This window comes from Adiantum capillus-veneris, chromosome 6, assembly GCF_014529385.1.
Source record: "Adiantum capillus-veneris isolate H3 chromosome 6, ASM1452938v2, whole genome shotgun sequence".
In the NCBI taxonomy this organism is placed as follows: Eukaryota; Viridiplantae; Streptophyta; class Polypodiopsida; order Polypodiales; family Pteridaceae; genus Adiantum; species Adiantum capillus-veneris.
This window is the reverse complement of record NC_140936.1, coordinates 170490587-170518104: the sequence shown is the minus strand read 5'-3', so window position 1 is coordinate 170518104 and position 27518 is coordinate 170490587. Positions and strand designations below refer to the sequence as shown.

Below are 27518 nucleotides of genomic sequence, written 5' to 3'. Positions count from 1 at the left end.
CAATGCTTTCCCATGGCTTATCCGGAATTGGCAGTGGTTGTAACAACCCTGGTGCCTTTTGCTTGTCAAACTTGACCTTTTGGCAAACTATGCATGCTCGCACAAAGGCATCCACATCTCTCCTCAAGGTAGGCCAATAGAAGAATGTCTCTACCGCTTTAATTGTTGCATCAATGCCACGATGCCCTGCATACAGTGGGACATGACTCTCTTCCATGACCTTATGTCGCAGTGGCCTAGTGACACAAAGTTTTCCATGCATCATCATAAAACCATCTCTGAGGAGGTAGTGCTCGTGATGTTGCCCCTCTTGTAACTACTCAAAGATCCTTGCAAAATCTTCATCAACAGTATACTATTCCTTCATGTCATCTAGCTCATGATGATAAGGAATTGACACAGTTGAAATTTGTGGCTTTCTTGATAACGCATCAGCCACAACATTCTTGTTGCCTTCCACATGCATAATCTGGAAGTGGAACATGGAAAGAATGTTTGCACATCGCATATGCTTTTCGAATAACTTTGATTGTGTCAAGAAGTATCGTAAGGTCTGATGATCTGTTTGGACAACAAAATCAGCACCTAAGAGGTAGTGCTTCCAGCTAGAAAGCGCATGAATCACGGCCAAGAGCTCTTTCTCATAGACTTGCATAGTCCTCTTTGGCCCTTGCAAAATTCGGCTTTCATAAGCTACTACCCGTCCATCTTGCATTAGCATTGCGCCGATGCTACTGCCACACGCGTCACACTGGACCACAAATGACGCGTTGGAAAGAAACCAACAACTAAAGTTAGCAATTGCCACGTCCTCGTGACAGTTAACAACTACCACGTCCTCGTGACACTCATGCTCAATTGCATCGCCAAAAGCTGAGAATTCAGTGCCGTAAATTCTGCTTTTTCCGTACGGTGCCACATCAGCATGCCAGCGCATTATCCGGAAATCTGTTCTTGCTGCTAGGGTTAGGGTTAGGGTTTCGGACAGGTTTTAGGATTAGGGTTAGGGTTAGGGTTAGGTTTTTTGGTAGATTTTAGGTTTTGCAAGATTTAGGGTTAGGGTTTCCAGATTAGGGTTTTCAGCAGCAGTCAGGGCTAGGGTTTCCCGCATGCTCTCAGGCAGACACGTCATCACTTTGCAAAACAGACAGAATCCATAAACCGTCTTAGCAGACACTGACTCTTAGTACCTATCGACAGTCACATCACACGACATCACAGGACATCACATGACATTCAACATTCATTCGGATCTTAGACCATGATTTATCGGCAATGTAGCTAGCAATCGCATCTAGATCCAATCGGGACCTCATCGATGTCCGATAGACTAACCCCTATTGCAACTACAGTCTCTTCGAGATCAATCAGACCAAAATGCTGCAGCCATTTCGTCTATCAGTTCCTGCACTTAAAAGAAGTCAAGAACAAATGAGTATCATAATCAAGAATTCCATTTCAAAAAGTCATACAGTAGAATACTGTCAGCTTTCAGTATCCCTGAAGCTCAAAGAGACATCAGTGACTCTAGTATCTAAATCAAGGCATCTGTTGACAAAGGAGCGGAGTGACTCCCCTCTTGTGCATCCCACTGCACCAGATCTCCGGCCAAGTTGAATTCTGGGTTCCATTTGGAGTAGACTATGCTAAACCAAAAGCATCGAGGTAAAGTTTCACAATCTAAGGAGTATCTGCTAGGTCCTCCTCCTCCATCCACTTCGCATCCAATGCAGGATAGTTCTTAAACTTAACCAAAAACTACCTTCGGACTTTACCTTTATTCTTCGTATCCTTATGTACCAAAATCTGTTCAGGAACAAGAATCTCCTCGTTTTCTTCCACTTCGGGTTACTCATCAAGCTCCCCATCATCAGGCACATCACCTTTAAAAGGTTTCAAGAGACTCACATGAAATGCATTGTGAATCCTCCACGTATCAAGCACTTTCAGTCGAAAGGAGACATCATTTATCTTTTCAGTGATCTGGAAAGGTCCGTAGTATCGCATACTAAGCTTTGGAAAAAGCCTCTCCTTTCCCTTTTTCTTTCTCAGGAGTGCCTTCTCAAAACATAAGAGCACCCAATCATCCTCCTTCAATTTTTTTGTCGTTCTTGAGACTTCTGCAAAGTCTCGCGAACCTTGGCAAAAGCCATATCAAAGTCTCGCGTATATTCATCCGCTTCAAAAATCTTATCTTTCGTGCTTAGGAAGGGTGGAACCTTCGTAGCACCTTCAACAATCTCAAATGGCGCCTTCCCCGTCAAAGAGTGTATCGTGTTATTGTAGGCAAATTCCACCAAAGGTAGGTACTTTTCCCATTGAGTCTTCTGATCTGAGATATAAGACTTCAATAAATCTAGAACCACTGAATTTGCAATCTCAGATTGCCCATCAGTCTGCGGGTGGAACGATGATGAGAACTACAACCGCGTGCCAATGTTCTCCCAAATTGCCTTCCAAAACAAACTCGTAAATCTAGGGTCTCTGTCGGAGACAATCGTCTCAGGCATGCCATGTAATCTGAAGATCTGGGCCACAAACAGTCTCGCTAAGTGATCAAGCTTAACTGTTTTCTTCACTGGAATGAAATGAGCATGTTTGCTAAATCTGTCAATAACAGTCCAGATGCCATCGGGACCACTCTGTGTTCTCGCAAGATCAAAAATGAAATCCATTGCAATACTTTCCCAGAGACGGGTGGGTATGGGTAAAGGCTGTAACAATCCCTGTGCTTTATGCCTGTCAAACTTGACCTTCTGGCATACTAAGCAACTACGCACAAACTCTTACACATCCTTTTCCAGTCTCGGCCAAAAGAAGTATCTCTCTACCCCTTTCATGGTGGTAGCAATGCCGCAATGACCCGTAAAAGGTGGACAGTGGCTTTCAGTCATAACCTTTTCCCTCAACGGCTGTGTCACCAACGTGTGACTACTATCTATCCTTTTTGTTGATTTCTTTCTTATTATTTATTTTACTTTCACTTTTTGGAAACACCCCTCGGGAAATCTAACTGCCCTGCATTGCATAGCTAGTGTGGAAGTGTCCAGAGGGAGTTCAGGCTTGAGGGCAAGAGAGCACTAAGGTTGGACAAGGACTATGGTTAGCCAAAGTGGGGTCATTGACTAGCCAAAGTGGAATCCTTTGCTACAGAGGCTACATTTCAATTTTGGATGTGCTGCAGTGTCCAAAGGGGGTCAGATGACCTAGAAAGATACAATGGCAGCATCTCCTAAAATTTAGGGAACTGCTATTTTGGGACCTGAAAATGTGTTTGCGTCATTACCTCCGGAATGACAAGGGGAACATTTTATTACTCTGCCGTGAAGTCAACTGGGCAACCGGTTGGGAGACTTCTAGGCGGCAACCCCGAAACGGGAAATAGGCTGTAGATGTGCCAAGTGGCACATTTCTGTGCACTTTCCTTATGCATGAAGAAGTCGCGCTGAATTTGAAGGAGGGAGGGGCTCATTTGCAGTTTTTGTCACAGGTTAAGAGCTATGGAGTGCTTCCTTTCCCTCTTATGTACAGTGCGGTGCCAGGAGTGATGCCCTACACGCTACACACTGCCCTCTCTCTCCCCTATGGCAGTATGTTATACCCCTCTAGTGGGCTTTTCAATTGACCAATGTACAGTTGTGTGGGTTCATGCGCGATTGCCGAGGCAAGAGCCTCTTGCACAGGTACTGGATTAGCTAGCGGCTAATCCCCCGCAGGTACATGTGAATTCGGAGAGGTTTCTCGATTCAAAGGGCAAGTAGCCCTATAGGTGAGGGAGCTCGAGGACTTGCTACGGATGCGACCGGCACACGAAACGGAGCCTGAAACAGTAAATTACAGCCTGCTGTGTATTTTTGCAGGTTTAGGGTTTTGGCCCTAAACGGACCCTAATACCCCCAGGAGGTTCGGGGACGCGAGGGGACCGCTGTTCAAGTGATTTGGCGCATTTTCAGGGCTGAAAACAGAGAATTCAGCGTGCTGCAGATTCTCGCCAGGTTTTGCAAAGTGCACGTATACGTCGGGAAAGTCATTCAATGCGTGGGAATACTGATTCTGAAGGGTCCTAGTACAGTTATGTTGCCGAAATCGGGCCGGAACAGTTGAAATTCAGCCAAGCTTATGCGGGACAGCTTGTAGGGAACCACAGCGTTTATTCCCTCTTTTAAACAATAAAGAAATACCGAAAGGGGCGCCTAAGTTAGGGGCCAATCTGGTGTCGGTCTTGTCATAAAGGTGCATTCTAGCAGCCTATATCCCTTTCCCCTTTGTTGTGTCTTGAAAGAACAGGTAAAGTGGGCGACAAATTAAATGGGTGAAAGCAAATAAGGTTTAAGTCTAAGGTCTACCGCCCTTTTTGAAAGTATAGGCCGGTTTCATGGTTCCATCGCCAGGATTAAATCACTTTTTCCCATAGAAGTGAGCCTTGGTCAGTTTGGGCTTGAAGGCACAGGGGATCATAGACCAAACACAGGGAATTGCAATTATGGCTGACAGACCAGATGATGTGACTAAAGAGGTTTCCTCTTCACAAGGTCAACAGACACATGAAGTGGGTGAGTCTTCAAGACCACCACAGACGGATGATGATATATTCAGGACCCAGTTGGCTATTGTTGTGGCTATGTTCACACAAGTAATACAGAACCCGAGGTTTTTAGCCTTTCTGCAACCTCCTCTTCCGTCTCAGCAAGTTGGGTCACTGGATCATTTTCAAAAGCATGTTAAGGCTCGAACATAGGTGATTCATACTGCAGAGTCAATGGACACACTTAACGGAGAACATGCAGTCTCCAATACCTGTGCCTAAGGTGCAAGAACAGGTGGCTGAGATGCCAATCTTTCAAGCTGTACCAGTTCAGCCAGCCACTTTTCAACAGCCTATAGCTGGTTCTAATGGGCAGGGGAGCAACCTACAGGCTATGCAACAAGTCTTCCCACCACCTTCAATACACCCTGGCTATTTTGGAGGTGGATCGGTATTCCAGAGCATAGCTGGTCATGCACCTGAAAATCAGTTTTACACGCCAAGAACAGTGTTCGCGGGTGCTCAAACAATGATGCCTAACCCCATGTATGGTGTCACAAGCATGCTACTAGGGTTTCAAAGCACTCAGGGCCAATTTGGGATGCCACCGGCAAATTTTGGTATGGCTGGAATTACAAATCAGCAGCCAAATATGGCATTTCCAGGTCAACTTAATTGCGGTCAGGGAACACAGATGAACCCTAACAGTGTTCCCATGTTTCAATCACTTCCATATGACAACTTAACGCCACTGGAGAGGCCAACTCCGTACAAAGAAGGTGGCAAAGGTGTGACATTCACGACCTTTACAGGGTTTGATGACAGGAAGAAGGCTCTCTCATTCCTCCAGCAGTTTGACAAGGCCTATGCAAGGGGAAACTTTACAGAGGCTTCAAAGGTCCGCAAGGCAGCCACTTTCTTGACAAGGAATGCGGGACAATGGTGGACAACTTTATTGTTCAAGGGCAAGCTCCGTCCACATGGATTTACTTCAAGCAGATTTTTGCAGCAGCATGGTTATCTGATGACTTTGAAGCAGATGTCATGGCAGAATGGCACCAGCTTAATGCTGCCACTTGCAAGAATCTGGATGACTCCAATCGGAAGTTTTGAAAAGCTCTACTTCCAGTAACTTCCTATAGGTTTGTGCCATTGACAGAACAAATTAAAAAATATTGTTGTGGCCTACCAAAGGATTGACAAAGTACTGCACGAAGACCAAAGTCACTACTTTGACGCAGCTCATCGAGGTAGCAAACACTGGCAATGGTTTGCTCAAGGGAGAAGATTGTGAATTTGATACTGGCGTCAAGGAAGGATCAGCCAAGAAAAATTCAGCGAAGAAGTATGTTCCCAAAGAGGTTCCTAAAGTGACTCAGGAGCTAGCCCACGCAGGGAAAGACAAAGCTACGGCTGAATCAGAAAAGGGACCATCGAAAGAAATGGAAAAGACGTTTTCCTCGCAAGTCGGAAGAGCAAAAGAAGGTCCTGAGGTCAGAGAACAAATGCTTCATCTGTGAGCAACCTGGCCACATTGCTTACAATTGTCCTACAAAGAAAAGGCCAGCTAATTCTGAAGACAAGGAGGACAGGAAAGGAAAGAAGCCCATGGCTGGTCTAGTGCCAGATATGGTGAGCGACAAGCCAAATTCAGATGCAAGTGAGCTTTGCAGAGCATGGGGAAAGGTCAGGGATCACACAGTTCTTATCTTCTTTGATCCAGGTGCCAAAGCCAACTTCATTTCCCCAGAATTGGCTTCAAAGTTGGGAATCAGACCTGAAGAGATGGGGTATACAGCAGAGGCAGGTTTGGCATGTCCTGGCCATACAGAGGCTGTGACACCCATCATTGGAAAGTTGCGCCTACATATCCAGTCCTATGTAGACGCTGAAGAATTTTACATCATGCCATTGAACGGATGTTATGTGTTGTTAGGTATTCTTTGGTTATTTCGTGTACAGGGAATCATGGATGTCTACAACAAAAAGATCACTGTACAGAGCAGGGGAAAGACTCACATTCTGGATGTAAAGCTTAGAGGGGAGTCTATTCCCACTGTATCAGCTTCTGCTATTACTTCTGTAATGAAAAAGCATCTTTCTGCGTACTTGGTTTTTGCACGTGAAGTGTCAAATTGTGATGAATCAAATTTATCTGTGCTTAATAAAGAAAGGTCAATGTTTTTACAACAGTACAGTGACTGTTTTTCCGATTCATTACCGTCTCAATTACCGCCAGAGAGACCCGAGGACCATGCGATAGATTTGGTGCCAGGCAACAGCCCACCAAATAAGCCTCCGTACAGGGTTAGTGCGGCTCAACAGAAAGAGATAATTGGCCAAGTACAAGAGCTGTTAGAAAAGGGGCTGATTCAGCCCAGTTCATCCCCATTCTGTTCTCCAGTGTTGTTGGTGCAAAAAAAGGATGGCTCATGGTGTATGTGCATCGACTACCGTGCACTGAACAAGAATACCATCAAGAATAGGTTCCCTATACCTAGAATTGATGATATTCTGGACAAATTAGAAGGAGCAGCTATGTTTAGCAAGATAGATCTAAAGAGTGGGTACCATCACATCCGCATTAGATCAGAGGATGTGCACAAGACTGCTTTTAGAACGACGTTTGGCCTTTACGAATTTTTAGTGATGCCCTTTGGTCTCACAAATGCTCCTGCTACATTCAATAGGATGATGGACAGAATTTTCCGTCCACACCAGCAGTTTGTTGGTACATTCTTTGATGACATGATAGTCTACTCAAAGAATGAAGAGGAGCATAGGCATCACTTGGCCATTGTGTTCAAAGAGCTACGCAGTCATAGGTTGCTCATCAATGCAAAGAAAAGTGAATTTTTTATGGAAGAGATTCACTTTCTGGGACACATTGTCTCAAAGGATGGTGTCACAATGGATCCTGCAAAAGTTGAAGCGATCAAGTCATGGCCAGATTTGAAGACGGTGCACGATGTCCGAAGTTTCTTGGGACTATGCTCCTATTACAAAAGGTTTATTCGAAATTTCGTTGAGATTGCTTCACCTTTACATGCTCTTCAAAAGAAGGCAGTCACCTTTAGATGGACACAGAAAGAGATTTCAGCTTTTAATCTCCCAAAAGAAAAGACGACTTCAGATCCAGTCATTGTGTTGCTAGATCTTAGGAAGTCATTTGTGGTCCAGTGTGACGCCTGCGGTAGTAGCATTGGAGCAGTGCTAATGCAAGATGGCACGGTAGTAGCCTATGAGAGTAGAATCTTGCAAGGGCCGAAAAGACTATGCAAGTCTATGAAAAAGAACTGCAAGCCGTAATTCATGCGCTCCTAAGTTGGAAACACTAGGTACAGACTTTGTTGTCCAAACGGACCATCAGACCTTGAGATACTTCTTGACACAGGCAAAGTTATCTGAGAAGCATATGCGATGGGCAAATATCTTGTCCATGTTCAATTTTCAGATTGTGCATGTGGAAGGCAAGAAGAACGTTGTGGCTGATGCCTTGTCAAGGAAGCCACAAATTCAGCTGTGTCAATTTCTTATCATCATCAACTTGATGATATAAGGGAACAGTATGCAAATGATGAAGATTTTGCAAGGGTCTTCGAGCAGCTAATGGATGGACAACGTCATGAACACTATCTTCTCAAAGATGGGTTCATGATGATGCATGGCAGATTGTGTGTCACAAAGCCATTACAACGCAGAGTTATGGGAGAGAGTCATGTCCCACCGTATGCAAGGCATCGTGGTATCGATGTTGCAGTTAAAGCGGTTGAGACATTCTTCTACTGGCCTACATTGAGAAGAGAGAATGCCTAATTTACCAGAAGGTCAAGTTTGACAGGCAAAAGGCACCAGGTTTATTGCAACCATTGCCTATTTCAAATAAACCATGGGAAAGTATTGCTATGGATTTTATCTTTGATCTTCCGAGAACGCAGACAGGAAACGATGGTATTTGGACCATCATTTGCAGATTCAGCAAGCAGACTCGTTTTATTCCTGTCAGGAAGAAGATAAAACCAGATCAGATGGCACGCTTGTTTATGAGCAATATTTTCAAGTATCATGGCATGCCACAATCGATTGTTAGCAACCGTGATCCACGCATGACAAGTTTGTTCTGGAGAGGCTTGTTTGAGAATATGGGCACAACGCTCAAATTCTCTTCGTCATTTCATCCTCAAACAGATGGGCACTCAGAAGAGGCAAATTCTATTGTCCTAGATCTGCTGAAGTGCTATGTGTCAGAGAATAAAGGAAAGTGGGAGCAATATTTGCCATTGGTAGAGTATTCATACAATAATACAGTGCATTCATCAACTGGCAAGGCACCTTTTGAGATAGTTGAAGGTGGCAAGAAAGTTCCTCCCATACTACATACAAAGGACAAGATATTTGAAGCAGATAGTATGTTCTAGACATGAATGAAATGTACAAGAAGGTCAAAGTGGCCTTAGAAAAGACTCAGGCAAAGCAAAAGAAAGCAGCTGATCGTCACCGTCGTGAAGTGGTATTTTCACTTGGTGATTGGGTGCTTCTACGCTTTGAAAAGGCAAGGTTAAAGAAGATGAAGGGCAAGGAAAGACTGTTTCCAAAGCTCAGCATGCGTTACTATGGGCCTTTTCAAGTATGCGACATAATCAGTGATGTTGCATATAGGCTGAAATTGCCTGACAGTTGGAAGATTCACAATGCGTTTCATGTGAGTCTTCTCAGACCCTATGTGGGTGATGTGCCAGAGGATATGCCAGCTGAAGATCAGCCGGAAGTCGAGGAACTTGACGAGATCTTGGTCCCGGAACAGATTTTGGCACATAAAGAAAGAAAAGTGAAAGCCAAGGTTGCTAGGCGTTACTTGGTAAAGTTCAGAAACTATCCACCAATGGATGCTAAGTGGATGGAAGAAGGTGAACTTGCAGAGTCACCAATTGTGTTATCACTTTACCTTGAAGCCTTCGATTTGCAACCTACCTTGACCCCTTGAGTTTCAAAGCTACATGGATTGTCAGTGTGACAATGGCTTCTGAAAGAAATGATGTACATGGTATTTAAAGTGAGCTCAAATGAAATACCTGTTACATGAATGTTAGAGCTGTACAGATTGTCAGTTTGGCAATTGCTCTTATGGAATGTCCAAAAGTTTGGTTAGTGCTATAGAAGTGAGTATTTCTTGTCAGTTTGTCAAGGATACAGTAATTGCTTCTATTAAAGGATACATGTGTAACTGCATTCTTAAACTGTCGGTTTGGGTATGCCCGAAAGTGTTACTGGGCCCAACGTGTACTATAAGATAGTGGCAAAATGTGTGGCTACCATTTTGTCATTGGAAAGTTAGTGACTCAAAGCAATGGCACAGTGCGAAGCTACCACTATGTCATTGGGACAGGGTTCACACGCAGGCAATACATGTGTTGACAAGGTGTTGAATACACCAGGGTTGACAATGAGCATGTATGTGTCGTACATGTGTCGACAGGTGTTGAATACATCAGTGTTGACTGTGAGCATGTACGACATAGATGCAAACGAGGACGTTTGAGATTTCAAGAGGGGGGTATGTCACCATCGTGTGACTACTATCTATCCTTTTTTGTTGATTACTTTCTTATTATTTATTTACTTTCACTTTTTGGAAACACCCCTCGGGAAATCTAACTGCCCTGCATTGCATAGCTAGAGTGGAACTGTCCAGAGGGAGTCCAGGCCTGAGGGCAAGAGAGCACTAAGGTTCGACAAGGACTATGGTTAGCCAAAGTGGGGTCATTGACTAGCCAAAGTGGAATCCTTTGCTACAGAGGCTACATTTCAATTCTTGGTGTGGCTGCAGTGTACAAAGGGGGTCAGATGACCTAGAAAGATACAATGGCAGCATCTCCTAAAATTTAGGGAATTGCTATTTTGGGACCTGAAAATGTGTTTGCGTCATTACCTCCGGAATGACAAGGGGAACATTTTATTACTCTGCCGTGAAGTCAACTGGGCAGCCGGTTGGGAGATTTTTAGGCAGCAACCCCGAAACGGGAAATAGGCTGTAAATGTGCCAAGTGGCACATTTCTGTGCACTTTCCTCATGCATGAAGAAGTGGCGCTGAATTTGAAGTCGGGAGGGGCTCATTTGCAGTTTTTGTCACAGGTTAAGAGCTATGGAGTGCTTCCTTTCCCTCTTATGTACAGTGCGGTGCCAGGAGTGATGCCCTGCACGCTACGCACTGCCCTCTCTCTCCCCTATGGCAATATGTTATGCCCCTCTAGTGGGCTTTTCAATTGACCATGTACAGTTGTGTGGGTTCATGCGCGATTGCCGAGGCAAGAGCCTCTTGCACAGATACTCGATTAGCTAATCCCCCGTAGATACAGGTGAATTCGGAGAGGTTTCACGCCAAAAATCTCGTTCGATTCAAAGGGCAAGTAGCCCTACAGGTGCGAGAGCTCGAGGACTTGCTACGGATGCGACCAGCACACGAAACGGAGCCTGAAACAGTAAATTACAGCCTGCTGTGTATTTTTGCAGGTTTAGGGTTTTGGCCCTAAACGGACCCTAATACCCCTAGGACGTTCGGGGACGCGAGGGGACCGCTGTTCAGGTGATCTGGCGCATTTTCAGGGCTGAAAACAGAGAATTCAGCCTGCTGCAGATTCTCGCCAGGTTTTGCAAAGTGCCCGTATGCATCGGGAAAGTCATTCAATGCGTGGGAATACTGACTGTGAAGGGTCCTAGTACAGTTATGCTGCCAAAATCGGGCCGGAACAGTTGAAATTCAGCCAAGCTTGTGCGGGGCAGCTTGTAGGGAACCACAACGTTTAATACCGAAAGGGGCACCTAAGTTAGGGGCCAATCTGGTGTCAGTCTTCTCATACAGGTGCATTCTAGCAGCCTGTATCCCTTTCCCCTTTGTTGTGTCTTGAAAGAACAGGTAAAGTGGGCGACAAATTAAATGGGTGAAAGCAAATAAGGTTTAAGTCTAAGGTCTACCGCCCTTTTTGAAAGTACAGGCCGGTTTCAGCTGTGTAACGCACAACATGGTTTTTCTCATCAAGTTGCCACCCCGAATGGAATATCCCGCTACTGTCTCCCCATCTTGTTTCCGTGTGAAAACGTCTGCAAAATCTGTATCTGTGGCATACTGGTCGACCATATCCTCGAAGCTCCTATGATGTATCGCGGAAATAGCCTGAACCAACGGCTTCCGAGACAAAGCATCTGCCACCACATTCTTCTATCCCTGCACATGGACAATCTGGAGATGTTCACCCACCGCATCTGCTTTTCCGAAAGTTGCTTCTATGACAAGAAGTAGCACAAACTCTGATGGTCTGTAAAGACAATAAAATCCGCTCCATGTAGGTAATGCCGCCACTGAGTAAGAGCATGGATAACCGCCAAAAGCTCTTTCTCATAAATATGTGATGTCATCTCCGGCCTTGAGAACAATCGGCTCTCGTAAGCAATGACATGGCCTTCTTGCATTAAGACCACACCCAGACTACGACCACAAGCATCACAATATACTTCAAATGACTTTTGCAAGTTCGTCAAAGTCAAAACTGGTCCTGTAGTCAATTTCTCTTTCAATGTCTGAAAGGTAGTCACCTTTGTGGATCCCAACGAGAAAGGGACTCCTTTCTGTGTCAAGATATGCAAAGGGAAAGCAACCTCTGCAAACTTCCGAATGAACCGCATGTAGTACGAACACAGTCCCAAGAAGCTTCTAACTTCATGGACATTCTTCAAATCGGGCCAATCATGGATAGTATCTATCTTGGCCGGATCCATTTGCACTCCTGCTGCTGAGACAATGTGTCCGTATCTCTGGTAGGAAAAATTCACTTTTCTTTGCATTTATCACTAACTTGTGATCTCGTAATGCCTGAAAGACCTAAAGCAGATGATCTTTGTGTTCTACCTCATTCTTGGAGAAAACAATGATGTCGTCAAAGAAAGTGCCAACAAATAGCCTGTACTCTCAAAAAATCTTGTCCACCATCTGGTTAAATGTCGCAGGAGCATTGGTTAAGCCAAAAGGCATCACCAAAAACTCAAATAACCCAAAAGTCATCCGAAAAGCTGTCTTGTAGACGTCTCCGGGCGCGATCCTGATCTGATGATATCCACTCTTCAGATCAATCCTGCTAAAGCACGAGAATCCCTGTAATCTGTCGAGTATATCATGGATCCTAGGAATCGGAAATCTGTTCTTGATGGTGATATTGTTGAGAGCTCTATAATCGATGCACATTCTCCAAGATCCGTCTTTCTTCAAAACCAACAACACGGGAGAGCAATACGGTGAAGTACTAGGCTGGACAAGACCCTTTTCCAAGAGGTCTTTCAGTTGGTTCATAATCTCTTCATTCTGTGCTCGGCTCACACGGTAAGGTGGCCGGTTCGGTGGTGTGCTTCTTGGTATCAGATCAATGGTATGATCTTCAAGACGAGCAAATGGTAACTCACCTGGTAGGCCCTCTGAGAAGCAATCGGCGTGAGAGTGGAGAAAATCTTGGCGTTCTTTATCAAGTTTAGACATATTTGTCCTATCCTTATCGCTCAATTCTTTCATAAAGATCGACTAAAAAAACAGACTGGATTTCATTAATTTAGAAATGGCCGAAGCTGATACGATAGAGACAGACTCGCCCTTCAGTTTAATATCAAGTACAATGGTTCTGCCCTTCTCTGTAGTCAATGTCGCTTTCCTCGCCCGATAATCGACCACTGCATTCTTCTTGTGGTACCAAGGAATCCCTAAGAGAACATCACAACCTTCCAAAGGCATTATGAAAAAGTCCTCATGCCCCAAATACCCCTGATAATGCAACCGAAGTTTGCCAATGACAGGTGTAATGGCTACGTCCCTGCCGGGTGCCGCTAGAACTGCCTCCGCAAGTGGTCCCATCCGATCGGGAGTGATCTCGAGCCGCGTCGTCAATTTTGGTGAAATGAAGTTGGCCTTGGCTCCTTCATCAAAGAAGATCAGGGCATCTTGATCTTTCACTTTGCCCCAAGCGCGGCAAAGTTATGTACTCTCGTCCATGGTGTTGGGTCGGTACACACACAATCTAGAACCAGTCCTGTTTTCATCTTGCCTTTTTTGCCATGTTCCTCAACTGCTCTCGAACTCTCAGGCCTGTCGTCGTCCTTGTCGTTCTATTCTTTCGGTGCCTTTTTAGGGCACTTCGCAGAGATATGTCCATGTTCCCCGCATCCAAAGCACTTCCTCTCCTTGATGAAGCGAGCTCGCTCCTGAGAGGTAAGCTTGGGTCGTGCATCCTTCTTCTCTGGGTTTCTCTTTCTCTTTCTACTTTCATTCCCAGAAGTCTATTCGGCTCGTTGTGTCATGGCCTCATCGGTGGAGTAGGTCAGGCTGCCAGAGTGAATGGCAAAGCCCCGCTTCACATGACTCATCAACTCCTGAATAGAAGCTGGTTTCTGTTCCAAGCAGTGATCTCGGATCTCTGTAGGTAGACCCAAGGTGAAGCGCTCAATCTGTTCTCTGAACCAGATCTTCTTGAATGAAGAGGTGGGTAGAAAAGAGCTCCAGAATCTCACAGTAAGCATTCACTGTATCTCTCTTGGTCATCCGAAGATGGTTCCAAGCAGCTCGTATATCGCGTTCATACTCTTGCGTCAACCAAGAAGAAATAAAAAGCTTCTTAAATTTCAGCCATTTAACTGGCGCAGTCTTGTTTAAAAGAAGCGTGGACCACCAAGTTCGAGCATTCCCCTGAAAGTAAGAGGCAGCTCTCCGAATCTTAGAGTGCTCTGAGTAGCGTCCTCCCACGAAAGCCATGTCAAACTGCTGTATAAAAGACAGCCTTCGAAGCATCTTGGTATCCTGAAAAAATGTCAAATTTGATCGACTATCCACCTTCCTTAAACCCTCGGACTTTCTTGCTTTATCTTCCAGAAAGTCATACTGGTTGGCTTTATAAAAATTCTTCTTGTTTGCATAAAATTTTCCGTCATCGGATGTCTGTAGACGAGTCCTCTGTAGAACTGTCAGTCACTGGGCGAGATTTAGACTTCTTTGCCTTTTTCCATCCCTTTCCGAAGCGTTGTTTCTTGCTTCGCTTTTTGCCTTTTCTGTCTTCTTCGCTCAAATCTGAAGAGCTAGAAGAACTGTCAGAAGAAGAAGAAGAAGAAGAAGAAGAAGAACTAGGTACTCCTTCAAAGCGAACGCGCTTCTTCTGTTTCTTTGCTTTGTCAAATGTCGACTGATGACCCAAATACCCCGGGAAATCAGTGCCTTTCTTTTGCTTTTTGCCGTGCTTTTTGGCTTTCTTTTGCGCGTCAAAAAGCTGAGCAATTCGTGCATCAACCACCTCTTCTAATTCCTTCTCTGAATATTGTTTGTGATCAGAAGGTTTCTTGAGAGCGGGTTTCGGAGGTGGTGTTATGGTTTTCTGCCACTGCGCATGCACTTCCTGAAAAGAAGTCTCGCTCATATATTTTGCCAATTTCGGATCCTTTGCAAAACTGAGCATCATCTTTGTTGCATCGCCGATCAATTGACGATGCTTCATCTCTCGTTGCTCCGCTTGAGTAGGCCGAGGCGGGACATACTCTCTGCCGGAATCTTCGTTGTGATCCCTGCCTACATCTCCGGATGCAGAGGGAGTCGATTGATCCTTGCGTGAAGCCATAGTGCCGTGGAAAAAAAAAATTGGGGATCGGATTTCTCGTAGAAGAGAAATCGGCCGTGCTCTGATACCACTGTGACAGACTTGGACACTCCAAGTCAAGAATCAATCACAGCAGCACCAAATAACCACTTCAAAACAGTTCACAGTTCACAATAGATTTGCACTGGCCCGGTGAAGTTCCGTGCCTAGAGATATTGGCCCCAAAGACTGGCGACCCTTTCGGTATTTCATTATGTATTAATCAATGATAAAAGTACAAGAGAGCGGTTAGGGTTTCACTCTCAGACTCTGCGTCCAGATGCTCTGCAGAGTGTACCCAAAACCACTTATTTAAAGTTTTTACAAGGGATGCCAAAAGCAGAGCCCCAAAAGCTTCCAAATCAAAAGCAAAATTCTCTCTCTCTCACACCACAGTTTTGGTAAACTAAAGCAAATAGCATCTTCTCCCTCTCTCTCATCCTCAATTGCGTCGCCAAAAGCTGAGAATTCAGCGCCGTGAATTCCGCTTTTTCCGTACGGTGTCACGTCAGCATACCAACGCATTATCCGGAAATTTGTCCCTGCTGCTAGGTTAGGGTTAGGTTTTAGGGTTAGGGTTAGGGTTTCTGGCAGATTTTAGGGTTTGCAGGTTTTAGGGTTAGGGTTTGCAGAATTAGGGTTTTCAGCAGCAATCGGGGCTAGGGTTTCCCGCATGCTCTCGGGCAGACACGTCATCACTTTGTGACACTCTTACTGTCCTCACTTCTGTATTTTTGTTGGGCGCTTTGCCATCGGAGCAACAGCAACAAGACTTAGCAGCATTGCATCTACAATCCATTACCGATTCAAGATACCAACCACCAATCAACAGTATCCCCTCTATTCATGAGACCGATGAACGATATTTAGACATAAAAGAGGCAGATATTATAATTATAGGCGAGCTATCCATGTTAACCCAAACGACTTTTGACAATCGTAAGACAAAATGTCAACGTAACAAGCAGTACATTGGCAGACCCCTTCAGCAACAAATGTGTTCTCTTGCTCGGTGATTTTGCCCAACTACCCCCAGTTTGTAGTCACGCACAAGAGCTTTGTAGCACATGTCATATCACAAGGTCGGTCCACTGGCTACATGCAACTTTCTACAAGATGTCATGCTCTGTAAGGCATGCAACGAATCCTGAATTGCTTCAGTTATTGACCATGATTCGTGAAAGAAAACCAATCGTAGATGAGATCAATTGTACCTTGAGTGCATGTATTATAGATGAAGCGCATGTACATGACTACATCAACAACTCTACTACGATAATCTATACTCACAGATCAGACATCCAACACTATAACAACCTTGCCTTGAATAAGTTGTACAATCAGACTAACGTTAAAAAAGTTGCAATGAAGACAAACGCGGGTAGCATAAATGTCCTTCAGTAGTGGCTCCTAGACCCTAAGTTCAACAAGTTGGATTCGATCGCAATTGGCGTGCGCTACATGATTACTGAAAACATCGACTTGACAATTGGTGCGGTAAACGGTGCAAACATGCATTGTCATGCCATAACACAAAACACAGAAGCTGAAGTTACATGTATCACTGTCCCCATTCATTGTACTGGAAATAACTACAAAAGAAGAAAGGCAAACGCACTTGACATCCACCTTCAAAAATGCGAGCAGACGTTCTGTGCTACCAACCATTCGATGAAAAATTTCTTTTTGAAATACTTTCCATTTGCAAGAATTTACATGTAGCACGTATACTAGAAGAAACATTTATCAGTAGACATAGTAGTACAACCTCACTTGGATGTAATCTCAAATGTAACCATCCCTATAATCTCTAATAATTGATGCACTTAACTTTGTCTCCTCCCATAAACATTATAGCATTTTTCAAATGTATATCCCTTTCCGCAGCACCGCCCTTGCCAAATTAGTTATGCTCTTGTTCCCTTCAGTGCTAGAAGTCTTGTTATATTCTATATGTCACAAACTGATGACGTGGTAGAACCACTCGGACTGATGACGTGGCATGACCACTTGGGCGAGAAAGATGACCCGACAGAATTGTACGGATGCAATGACGTGGCAGACTGTACAGACAATCCCGGATTTTGCGCTGACAGACCGTACGGAATTTCCGTAATTTGCGCTGACTGCTTTTGGCAGATTTTGGGAACCAGTTGCTTTTGGAGAACCACTCGGACTGATGACGTGGCATGACCACTTGGGCGAGAAAGATGACCCGACAGAATTGTACGGATGCAATGACGTGGCAGACTGTACAGACAATCCCGGATTTTGCGCTGACAGACCAAAGGGAATTTCCGTAATTTGCGCTGACTGCTTTTGGCAGATTTTGGGAACCAGTTGCTTTTGGAACTTTTGCTTTGAAGAGTGAGACCTTTAGGGCTCTTTTATTCTTACAAGGGATGCCAAAAGCAGAGCCCCAAAAACAGTTAAACTCCAAAAACAACTTGATCCCAAAAGCTTAAACTTAAAAGCAAAAGTTCCAAAAGCGATTGGTTCCCAAAATCTACCAAAAGCAATCAACGCAAATTATGAAAATTCCGTACAATTTGTCAGCGCAAAATCCAGGACTATCCGTACAATCTGCCACATCAGCATGTCAACACAAAATCCGGAAATCCGTACTACTGCCACGTCATCGCATCTGTACAGTTCTGTCGGATCATCTTTCCTGCTCGGGTGGTCATGCCACGTCATCAATACCGGTGGTTCTGCCACCTCATCACTTTGTGATACTATAGATGTTATATAGCAAGGCCTACCAAGCAAGACTAGTTGTTGGTTTCCTTCCCTTGATTTATTTAATTTTTAAGACCCTCTTATTAAAATCACAAATGCCCAAACATTACATGGCCAATGTGAAACAACCGTCGGCCAAGAGTTTCACTTGTAGGAGTCAAGGCCAGGCAGCCACAAGATGGTTGAGTCAATCAGCACTGGATCTAACTAGTAGAAAAGTAGCTAGGCTCAGTTGAAGTCATTTAGGCCCCTCACCTCGACGGGACTTTATAAGTTGGTGGGTACTAGGAATTAAACCAAAAGGAGCAAACTGGACACATGGCAGTAGGAGAGCAACCCGCAGGCCACCACACCACTCCAGAATCCTTATCCCAAGAAGTGCCCAATATCGGGCTAGGAGGCTGATTTTTCAGTTTTCATGGTGGATGTTCAGCTTTAATGGAAAGCTTGCCTTCTCCCTTGTCTCATGTAGCCAATGATTTGCTCTCTCTCTCCGTCTATGGATACAACCACACCCCCAGGACCACGTCCATCGAGGCCTAGAGGAGTCCGTCTTGATCAGGCCACTGCACAGGGTCGTACTCGCCGTCCTCGACCACCCGGGCCTCGACCCAGACCCCGCCATTTGCACCAAATCAGAGGCATCATCGCTCGACATCGGAGACGAGTGCCACCTTTCAACGGCCTCTCTATACTGGATCTACCCATCTGGGATATCCTGGGGTAGAGGACAGGGAGATAGAAGTTGATGGTCAGATTTGGATGGGATCAGTCATGTATTTGTACATATTCTCAGTTTTGGCTTAGTTTTAGCTTTGTAGACTCAAACATCACTATGATGTTGAGTAGATCTTTTTTCTATTTCAGTAGACGAGAGATGTATTACCAGATGTATAGTTTCTTGTCTCATGGGCCATTTTGGCTCTTTCGAGACGTTAATATCTCTCTCTCTCTCTCTCTCTCTCTCTCTCTCTCTCTCTCTCCTTTGCACATATGGTAATGCCCCACTAGTTGGGCTTCTTAGATGACTATGTACAGTTAAGTTGGTGGGTACTAGGAATTAAACCAAAAGGAGCAAACTGGGCACATGGCAATAGGAGAGCAACCCGCAAGCCACCACACCACTCCAAAAGCCTCATCCCAAGAGGGGGCCCCCAATATGAGACTGGGAGGCTGATTTTCAGTTTTCATGGTGGATTTTCAGCTTTAATGGAAAGCTTGCCTTCTCCCTTGTCTCATGTAGCACGATGATTTGCTCTTGTGAATCTCTCTTCCCCCTTTGCACATACAATAATGCCCCACTAGTTGGGCTTCTCAGATGACCATGTACAATTCTGGGGGTTCTATGCACGTTTGCCAAGGCAAGAGCCTTCTATTTAGGAACCGGATTAGCTAATTGCTAATCCCCCACACATACGCAGAGTTCCATCGCGAAGAATTGCAAAAACAGAGAACTTTCTCGTGTGGAAACTCAACCAAACTTTAGGGGAACTATACTATTGCGTGCAGGAGCTCCTGAGACACACAAGAACGTGTTTGCTCCGCTCAAAACAATCCAACACAGTAAATTACAGCCTGCTGTGTTTATTTGCAGGTTTAGGGTTTTGCACCTAAATTGCAAGATAACACCAAGGGAGCCTTGGGAAAGCCTTAGGGTGCTTATACAGGGCTTTTGGCACCTGACAGTGACCAAAACAGGAATATGTGAGGCATATGGATGATATTTGGATTGGCATACTCTAGTTCAAGGCGTATATCATAGATTTTCTAAAAGTAAAAAGACAAGAATTGAAAGAGGCCAAAAAAACTATACAAGCATAGCCTTCAGCTTTTTTGGAAGTTGGACTCAAGAGACTGTTTGAAAATTTCCCCGAATGTGACAACATTGCTTGATAAGCAACATTGTTGTGCCGCATACAACCCTTCTCGTGCCTTATACGGAGACTCACATGGTTTGATAATGGTTCAGAAACGTGCACATTCTTTCTCCACTTTTCCAAAATATTCTTTGAGCCTTGCAATTAAGCTTTATAAGCTAAGCCCACAATGCTCTCTCATGAGTCTCTTCAAACTTCATACTGGGCATTTCTGAAACAATCATATTTAACCAAAAATTTTGTACTCATTCAGTAACAATATATACTGCACACTATTATACAAAGAATAACCACACTCTTGGATATCTAACCACAGGTTTGTCAAGGATGAGGCCTTAAGGATGCTCCAAAAAGAATTCATGTTTTTGTTATAACTTGGAACAGCTACACAAAATGCTTGAAGACGCAAGGTCTTTCCCCCAGAGTCCATTACCTTACAATGGTTTCATAAAAGAATGATCTACAAACAAGCATACAGATTGTCAAAGATAATGACCATCATTGTTATACATATCCAGACAACCTTTCAAGCCTAGCCATCCTTGGCGGCAGCACAAGTATCATCAGTGTATCACGTATCTAGACAAAAATTTTATAGCTAGCCATGCTTGGCCACAGATTTCAAAAGTAGAAAGGATAGAATCTTACCGTCTCAATCTCGCATAGCACATCCCCTGGAGCAACCTGGTCTCCCTCTTTCTTGCGCCATTTTGCAATGTTTCCCTATACCAAAGAGTAAGACTGCAATAAGCTGCAAGAAAGGCCAACAGACAGCTGCAAAATGGAGGACCAAGCAGAACCTGAGTCATTGTGGGCGAGAGAGAAGGCATTCCAATTTCCTGATGTTGCATTGCTGAAATCAAAGACAAAAGCCAAGGCAGTTGTCTTCATTCAGTAGATCAAATTCTTTTGAAAAAAAAAAAATTACGTTAAATGCAAAGATACTCTTTGTCTTTAAAATTATTTAATGCACGAATTGTCCACTTCTCAAACCAACTTAAGTCACCTGCTGTGGATGAGATGTGCCTCCAACTTAGCAGAAATTGCCTGTGATGCAGCTGTGGAAGATGACCACCTGCAAAAATGATTGACAAAATAACGTTTTTATCTATCTTTATTTTAGAGCCCTGTGGTAAGCTCATACATGTTGACAACTTTTCTTGATCTTGGGACCTAATAAAAAATAAGAAGACCCAAAAAAAGACTCCGCTAAATGTAACAAGAATGGAGGCAAATTTTGAAAAGCTATAGAAGCCCTACCCTGGTTTATTGAAGTTCCAACAAGCTTCTGATATGCAATGTAACTTCGAGGACCTCCATAGCTGAGGGAACTTGCTCTATCTGCAAACAACCCGAGTAAAACCCAATTAGCTCTAATGAGATATACCTGCAGTATAAATGATATTTAAAAAGATGGTTTATTTGGACATTATAGAGAATAAGATATTGTCTTCTTGCATTGGCATTGAAAAAGGAAACTTCAAAATTAAATCAAATAATACTTATTATTCTAACATATTCCATATTCCCTTGCCACTTTGAAAAAAGTAGTAACACTAATAAATAGACTAATGATCAACTCAGAATTTTGCTCATGTCCCTAACAGATTGTGTTCGAGAATCAGCCAAAGGCAAGAGAAGCCAAAGAAAGTATAGGGCACTGCACCAAAAATGCAGAGTGAGAGAGAGAGAGAGAGCGACTTGATCGTTTTTACATTGGCCCTTGGGCAGCAGGTCTGGGTGGATTTACTACTATTTGGCGAGGGACCAGCCTCTCAGATCATTTACCCATCTCATTGTTTATCTCTTTCACTATATCCTCTGCACAGAGACGAGGCTGCCACATCCCTGACAATGTTCTCACCACTGAAGTTTTGCAGCAGCAGATTCGTGACTTGTGGTCCACGGGTGCTTCTTATTGTGGTCCCCCTGGAGAGTTCCTTGCCCATTGCATTACTCAGTCTAGTATTTACTGCCGTGATCAAACTGCTACTATTCATCGTCAGTTGAGAGTACGCGAGTCTGACCTCCACATTCCTCTTGGTTCCACACAGCGCTTGCTTGAAGAATGGCCTCAGGATGCTTATCTCGCTACTAGACACACACAGCTCACAGAGGAAATTCGTCACGTACAGGAGGCTAGGTCTGAGTTCACTCATCATGCTTCAGTATCTCACTGGATAGCTAAAGCTGATCGAATGAATAAGGACTTCTTCGCTGCGCATAAAGAGCGCCCTCTTGGCACCACCCTTCGGACTTTGTGCGATGCTCAGGGAACACTTCATATGCATCCTGATGTTATTCTTGATATGTCTGCAGATTATTTTGAGGCATTGTTCACTGCTGATGTATGCACTACTGAGGTTTCACATGCCCGTGAGCAGATATGGCATCACACCCGACGTCGTTGTACAGACACTATGGCAGAGATCTTGTTGGCTCCATTCACACTTGCAAAGCTTTATGCTGCTATCGAGAGTCTAGACCCATCTTCCTGTCCAAGCGAGGATGGCCTCACTAGAGCTTTCTTTTTGACCTATTGGGATGTATTGCAAATACCACTGCTTCGTGGTTGTCAGGATATCTTTGCATCAGGTTATATGCATCCGGATCTTTGTTCAGGTCTCATATCTCTTATTCCGAAAGGGGGTGACACCACACAGCTCCGTCAGTGGAGACCTATTACCCTACTCCCTTCGGTCTATAAGATATTAGCGTTACTGATCAGCCATCGCTTGCGACCGTTCTTACCAGATATTATTCATTCTTCTCAGACAGGCTTTGTCATGGATCGATGCATACTGGATAATATCTTCACTTTTTATGAGGCAGTAGAGTGGGCCAGATCATCTTCTGTGTTGAGATGTCGAGCTCTACACCTTGAGCTGGCATCCACTACGGGTCTTGGCCGCTTACGGCATTTACTCACTGGCGCGTTAGGTGACCGACACGGGGGATCTCTGCCAGTGATTCTACAGCTGGACTACACTTATAGTGCCAGCCTAGTACGCTTCTAGCGAGTTCACACTTAGTGACCGCATGTTCATATGTGCTACTTTTCAGCTTTAGCACTTAGTCATTTTGTACTCTCTTTTCTGTGAAGAAGAAGAAGAAGCTTTCCATCTCTGTGTGCTTTGTGCTTGTGTAGCTCTCTTGCATCCTCATTCTTTACATGGTATCAGAGCCTGGTGCAGGCAAGAGAGGCTAAGAGAGCAAGAGCATGACAATCCCTTCGTTCGCAATCCACGACCAGATACCGAAGGCGCCTCGCGCAGCGAAAAAAATTTTAGGGATTTTTCGCACAAGTTTCTCAACAGGTCTGCAAAGTGCAGTATACAGAGATTTACTGTACAAGTACAGTGGTTGTATGTACGCTTGATTGTGGACACTCGTTGAGTGTAGAAAGCGTTACAGGTACCACGATAGCAGGTTCAACAGATTTGCAAGTTTTTGCAGATTGCCGCTATTTTGTCTTAGTGCTTCAAGATGTCTGACGGTTTCAGTCAGATTGTTACTGAGAAGCTTGAGAAAAATAACTACCCTGCATGGAAGTTCAGAATAACAAATTTCCTAAAAGGAAAAGGTTATTGGGACTATGTAGAAGGAGACAATGAAAAGGAACCAGAGATTCTCGAGGCAAATGCTACAGCAGAACAAAGGAAAGCTTTGAGGGACTGGCAACAAGGCCAAAGCAAAGTGATGTATTGGCTTTCTATGAGCATCACAGATGGCATGATGGGCTATCTACAGGATGCTGAAACCCCCGCCATTGCATGGAGAAACTTAGGCAGAGTGTTCGAGGTGAACACCAAGGCCAAGAAGCTTCAACTAAAGTCGGAGCTAAATCAGATTAAGAGGAACAACCTCTCCATCAATGATTATGCTTTGAAGATCAAGAGTATCATTGAGGCTCTTGGATCTATTAAAGTCTCAGTGGAAGACGATGACATTGTCCGTGCATGCTTGGATGGTCTAGGAGATGAGTATGTACATTTTAGGTCTTCCATGAATACAAGAGACGACATCCCCGTGTTCCAAGATTTGATTTCTATGCTTATTCTTGAGGAGAAGAACCTTGACACATCTTCTTCTCATGGCAAACCTTGACACATCTTCTTCTCATGGCAGAAATAATTCTGAACAGGCCTTCTATTCTAACTCTAACAGAGGTAGAGGTAGAGGTCGTGGTCGAGGCCCAAGGGGTTGCAGGGGCCAATTTCTGGAAAGCCAATCAAATCAAAACAATACAGGTGGCAGGGGAAACCAGTCTCAAGGCAAGCGGAGTCAAAGAGGACGTGGTGCAGGATCAAGCAGGCAGCAACATACTCCAGATAGCAGAGAATGTTGGACTTGTGGTGAAAGAGGTCACATGTCACGTGATTGTCCAAAGGGAAAAACAAGTGGAAAGAGAGAACAGGGCAACTATGCATCTACTAGCAGAGATGCAGATGACAGCAAAAACGAGCGCATGTTTGTTATGCAGCATGTAATGAATACAATGACTGCAGAGAATTCCACCCAAGATGATGTTTGGTATGTGGATTCAGGTGCCTCTAATCACATGACGTCTCGTGGAGAGTGGTTTAGAGATATGCGCAAACCAGATGTGTCAGGCTATGTGCAGACAGGAGATGACACAGCTCACCGCATTGCTCATGTAGGGGACATACCTCTAAATACGAAGAGTGGGAAATCAAAGCACTTAGCAGATGTACTTCATGTCCCAAACATTACAAAGAATCTTGTTTCAGTTGGACAAATGGTTGAGCAGGGTTTGCAGGTTCGCTTCAATCCAAATGACTGTTATGTAGAAGATTTCCAGAATGGCTGTAAGCTGATCACAGAGGGCAAATGTGTGGACAGAATGTTTACGCTGAATGTAGACATGCCTGAGGTAAAAGCTGCATTATTTGCACAGGGCACAGGTGTTGTGGCTGATGTTGACATTTGGCACAAACGCATTGGCCATGTCAATGAGCAGAGATTGCGCAGCATGCAATCAAAACAGATTGTAAAAGGTTTGCCCAAATTCAAGGTGGATGGTATGCATAAAGTGTGTGCAGCATGCCAATTTGGAAAACAGTCAAAGGGCTCATTTCCACATGAGCGCAATGTATGTAAAAAGCCACTTGAGGTGGTGCACACAGATGTTTGGGGTCCAACCGATACTGCAAGTATACATGGTTGCAGGTATTATGTCTCTTTCATTGATGACCATACAAGGAAAGTATGGGTCTACTTCATGCGTAACAAAAGTGAAGTGTTTGGTCACTTTCAAGACTTCAAAGTCATGATTGAGAAGGAGACAGATATGCAAATCAAGACATTGAGGTCAGATGGAGGGGGAGAGTACTTCTCCAATGATTTTTCAGATTTTCTGCGAATGCATGGTATACGCAGGCAGTTTACATGCAGATATACTCCACAACAGAATGGGGTCGCAGAAAGGAAAAACAGGCACATTGCAGAGGTTGCACGTGCATTGATGAATGAGAAGAACATGCCTCATTATTTCTGGGCTGAAGCCGTAAATACAGCTGTGTACATTATAAACAGGACACCTTCAGCTGCGGTGCATGATGTAACACCTGAGGAAAAGTTTACAGGTACAAAGCCTGATTTGGCACACTTGAAAGTGTTTGGCTGCATAGCTTACGTGCATGTACCAGATGAGTTGCGTAGGAAATTGGATCCTAAAGTAGAGAAATGTATTCTTGTGGGATATTCCCTTGAACAAAAGGGGTACAGGTGCTACAATCCTACTACACAAGAATTACGAGTGAGCAGAGATGTAGTCTTTGATGAGATGAGCAGCTGGTGCAATAATGCACATGGCACTATTGGGGCTGATGTAAAAGATGATGTGGTTGTACAAAATGTGAGGCCACAGTCACAGGTTTTGAGTGGACCACAAGAGTCCTCTTCTCGTGGCTCTGTTGAGAAACCATTGAATGATAGACTACGTATGCAAGTTACTCCACCAACAGGTACAGGGAATGTATCACGAAAAGGAAAGGAAAAGGTTGATGAACCTCCCTTTATGGCTGATGCATCATCAGGTTTTTCACATGTAGACATGGATTCAGATGGTTCTGAACAAAGTCTTGATGAGGAATTTGGAATTCCGGTTGTCAGGACACCTGGTGTAAGGAAAGTACAAGAAGATGCTAGAGGACAAAGGAGTGACCCAGGACCGCGCAGATCTAATAGAGTAGAAACCCAGTTCAAAAATTGACTTATGATGGGTATCTAGCGCATCACCAAGCCTACATGGCTAAGGTGATACAGGATGTGGAGCCCACATGTTTTGAGGATGCAGTTGGAAATGTGCATTGGGATGATGCAATGAATGAAGAGATGGCTGCATTGGAAGCAAACGACACATGGGAGTTGATGCCATTGCCAAGTGGCAAGAAAGCTATTGGCTGTAAATGGGTGTATAAAACCAAGCATAAGGCTGATGGTAACATTGACAAGGCAAGGCTGGTCGCAAAGGGTTATGCACAGACGTATGGCATAGACTATGAGGAGACCTTTGCTCCAGTAGCAAAGATGACGACTGTGAGAGTTGTCATAGCAGAGGATGGATTATGCATCAAATGGATGTAAAGAATGCCTTCTTGAATGGTGAGTTGCAAGAGGAAGTGTATATGGGTCAGCCACCAGGTTATGTCGATCCAGGTTACCCAGATTATGTATGCAGACTTCTCAAAGCTTTGTATGGTTTGAAGCAGGGCTCTAGAGCATGGTATGACAGGATTGCCAAGTATCTTGTCAGTATTGGTTTTAGGAGAGCTCATGCTGATCATTCACTCTATGTACGTGAGTGATGTGGGGATTGTGGTCATTACCATATATGTAGATGACCTTATTATTGTTGGTGACAATGCTATGGAGATTGACCATGTGAAGGGTCTTCTCAAACAGGAGTTTGAAATGAAAGATTTGGGCGAGTTGCGCTACTTTCTTGGCATTGAGGTGATCAGGACTCCAGAGGGTGTATGGCTATCACAGAGACAGTATGCTTTGGACATGTTGTCAAAGTATGGTATGGCTGATTGTAAGCCAATTTCTATTCCCTTGGATGTGAATACAAAGCTGAGTGCAGAGAAGGGTGATGTTGTTGAGAATGTCAATATGTACAGGAAGATGGTGGATAGTCTAATCTACTTGACTATCACGAGACCAGACTTAAGCTACACAGTAGGCTTGGAGAGTCAGTTCATGCAGCTTCCGAGGAAGCCACATTTGGATGGAGTACGACGCACACTTAGGTATGTGCAAGGGACTCTTGACTACGCATTGTTCTATGCAGCAGATGCACCATTAGCATTGTATGGGTATACAGATGCAGATTGGGCAGGTAGCATTGTTGATAGGAGATCTACGAGTGGCTTCATGTTCTCTTTTGGGAGTGTTGTTGTTACTTGGAGCAGCAAAAAGCAACCTACGGTTGCTTTATCGAGCACAGAGGCCGAGTACAGAGGTGCAGCAGTTGCGGCGTGCGAGGTAGCTTGGCTACGCACATTACTTGAGGACTTGGGAGTGCAGGTGGACCAGCAGATTGTCATTCATTGTGACAACCTCAGCAACATGCAGTTGGCTAGGAACCCAGTGTTCCATGCTAGGATCAAACACATAGAGGTCCATTACCACTACGTTTGAGAGCGAGTGTTGGCGGGCGACATCGACTTGGTCTACGTCAGCACAGAGGAGCA

General features: G+C 44.4%; 1 protein-coding gene across 2 annotated transcripts in view; it reads right to left on the bottom strand.

Annotated features, from left to right (window-relative positions):
• LOC147456705 (dihydrolipoyllysine-residue acetyltransferase component 3 of pyruvate dehydrogenase complex, mitochondrial-like) overlaps window positions 1-27518 on the bottom strand; it is an 81546-nt gene that overhangs the window by 32159 nt on the left and 21869 nt on the right. For both annotated transcript variants that reach the window (XM_086515149.1, XM_086515150.1), the window contains exons 2-5: window positions 21061-21141; window positions 20807-20875; window positions 20601-20653; window positions 20449-20523 (exon numbers count right to left, since the gene is read on the bottom strand). In XM_086515149.1, coding sequence (XP_086371275.1) covers window positions 20449-20523; window positions 20601-20653; window positions 20807-20875; window positions 21061-21141 — 278 coding nt within the window. The remainder of the gene's footprint in view (window positions 1-20448; window positions 20524-20600; window positions 20654-20806; window positions 20876-21060; window positions 21142-27518) is intronic.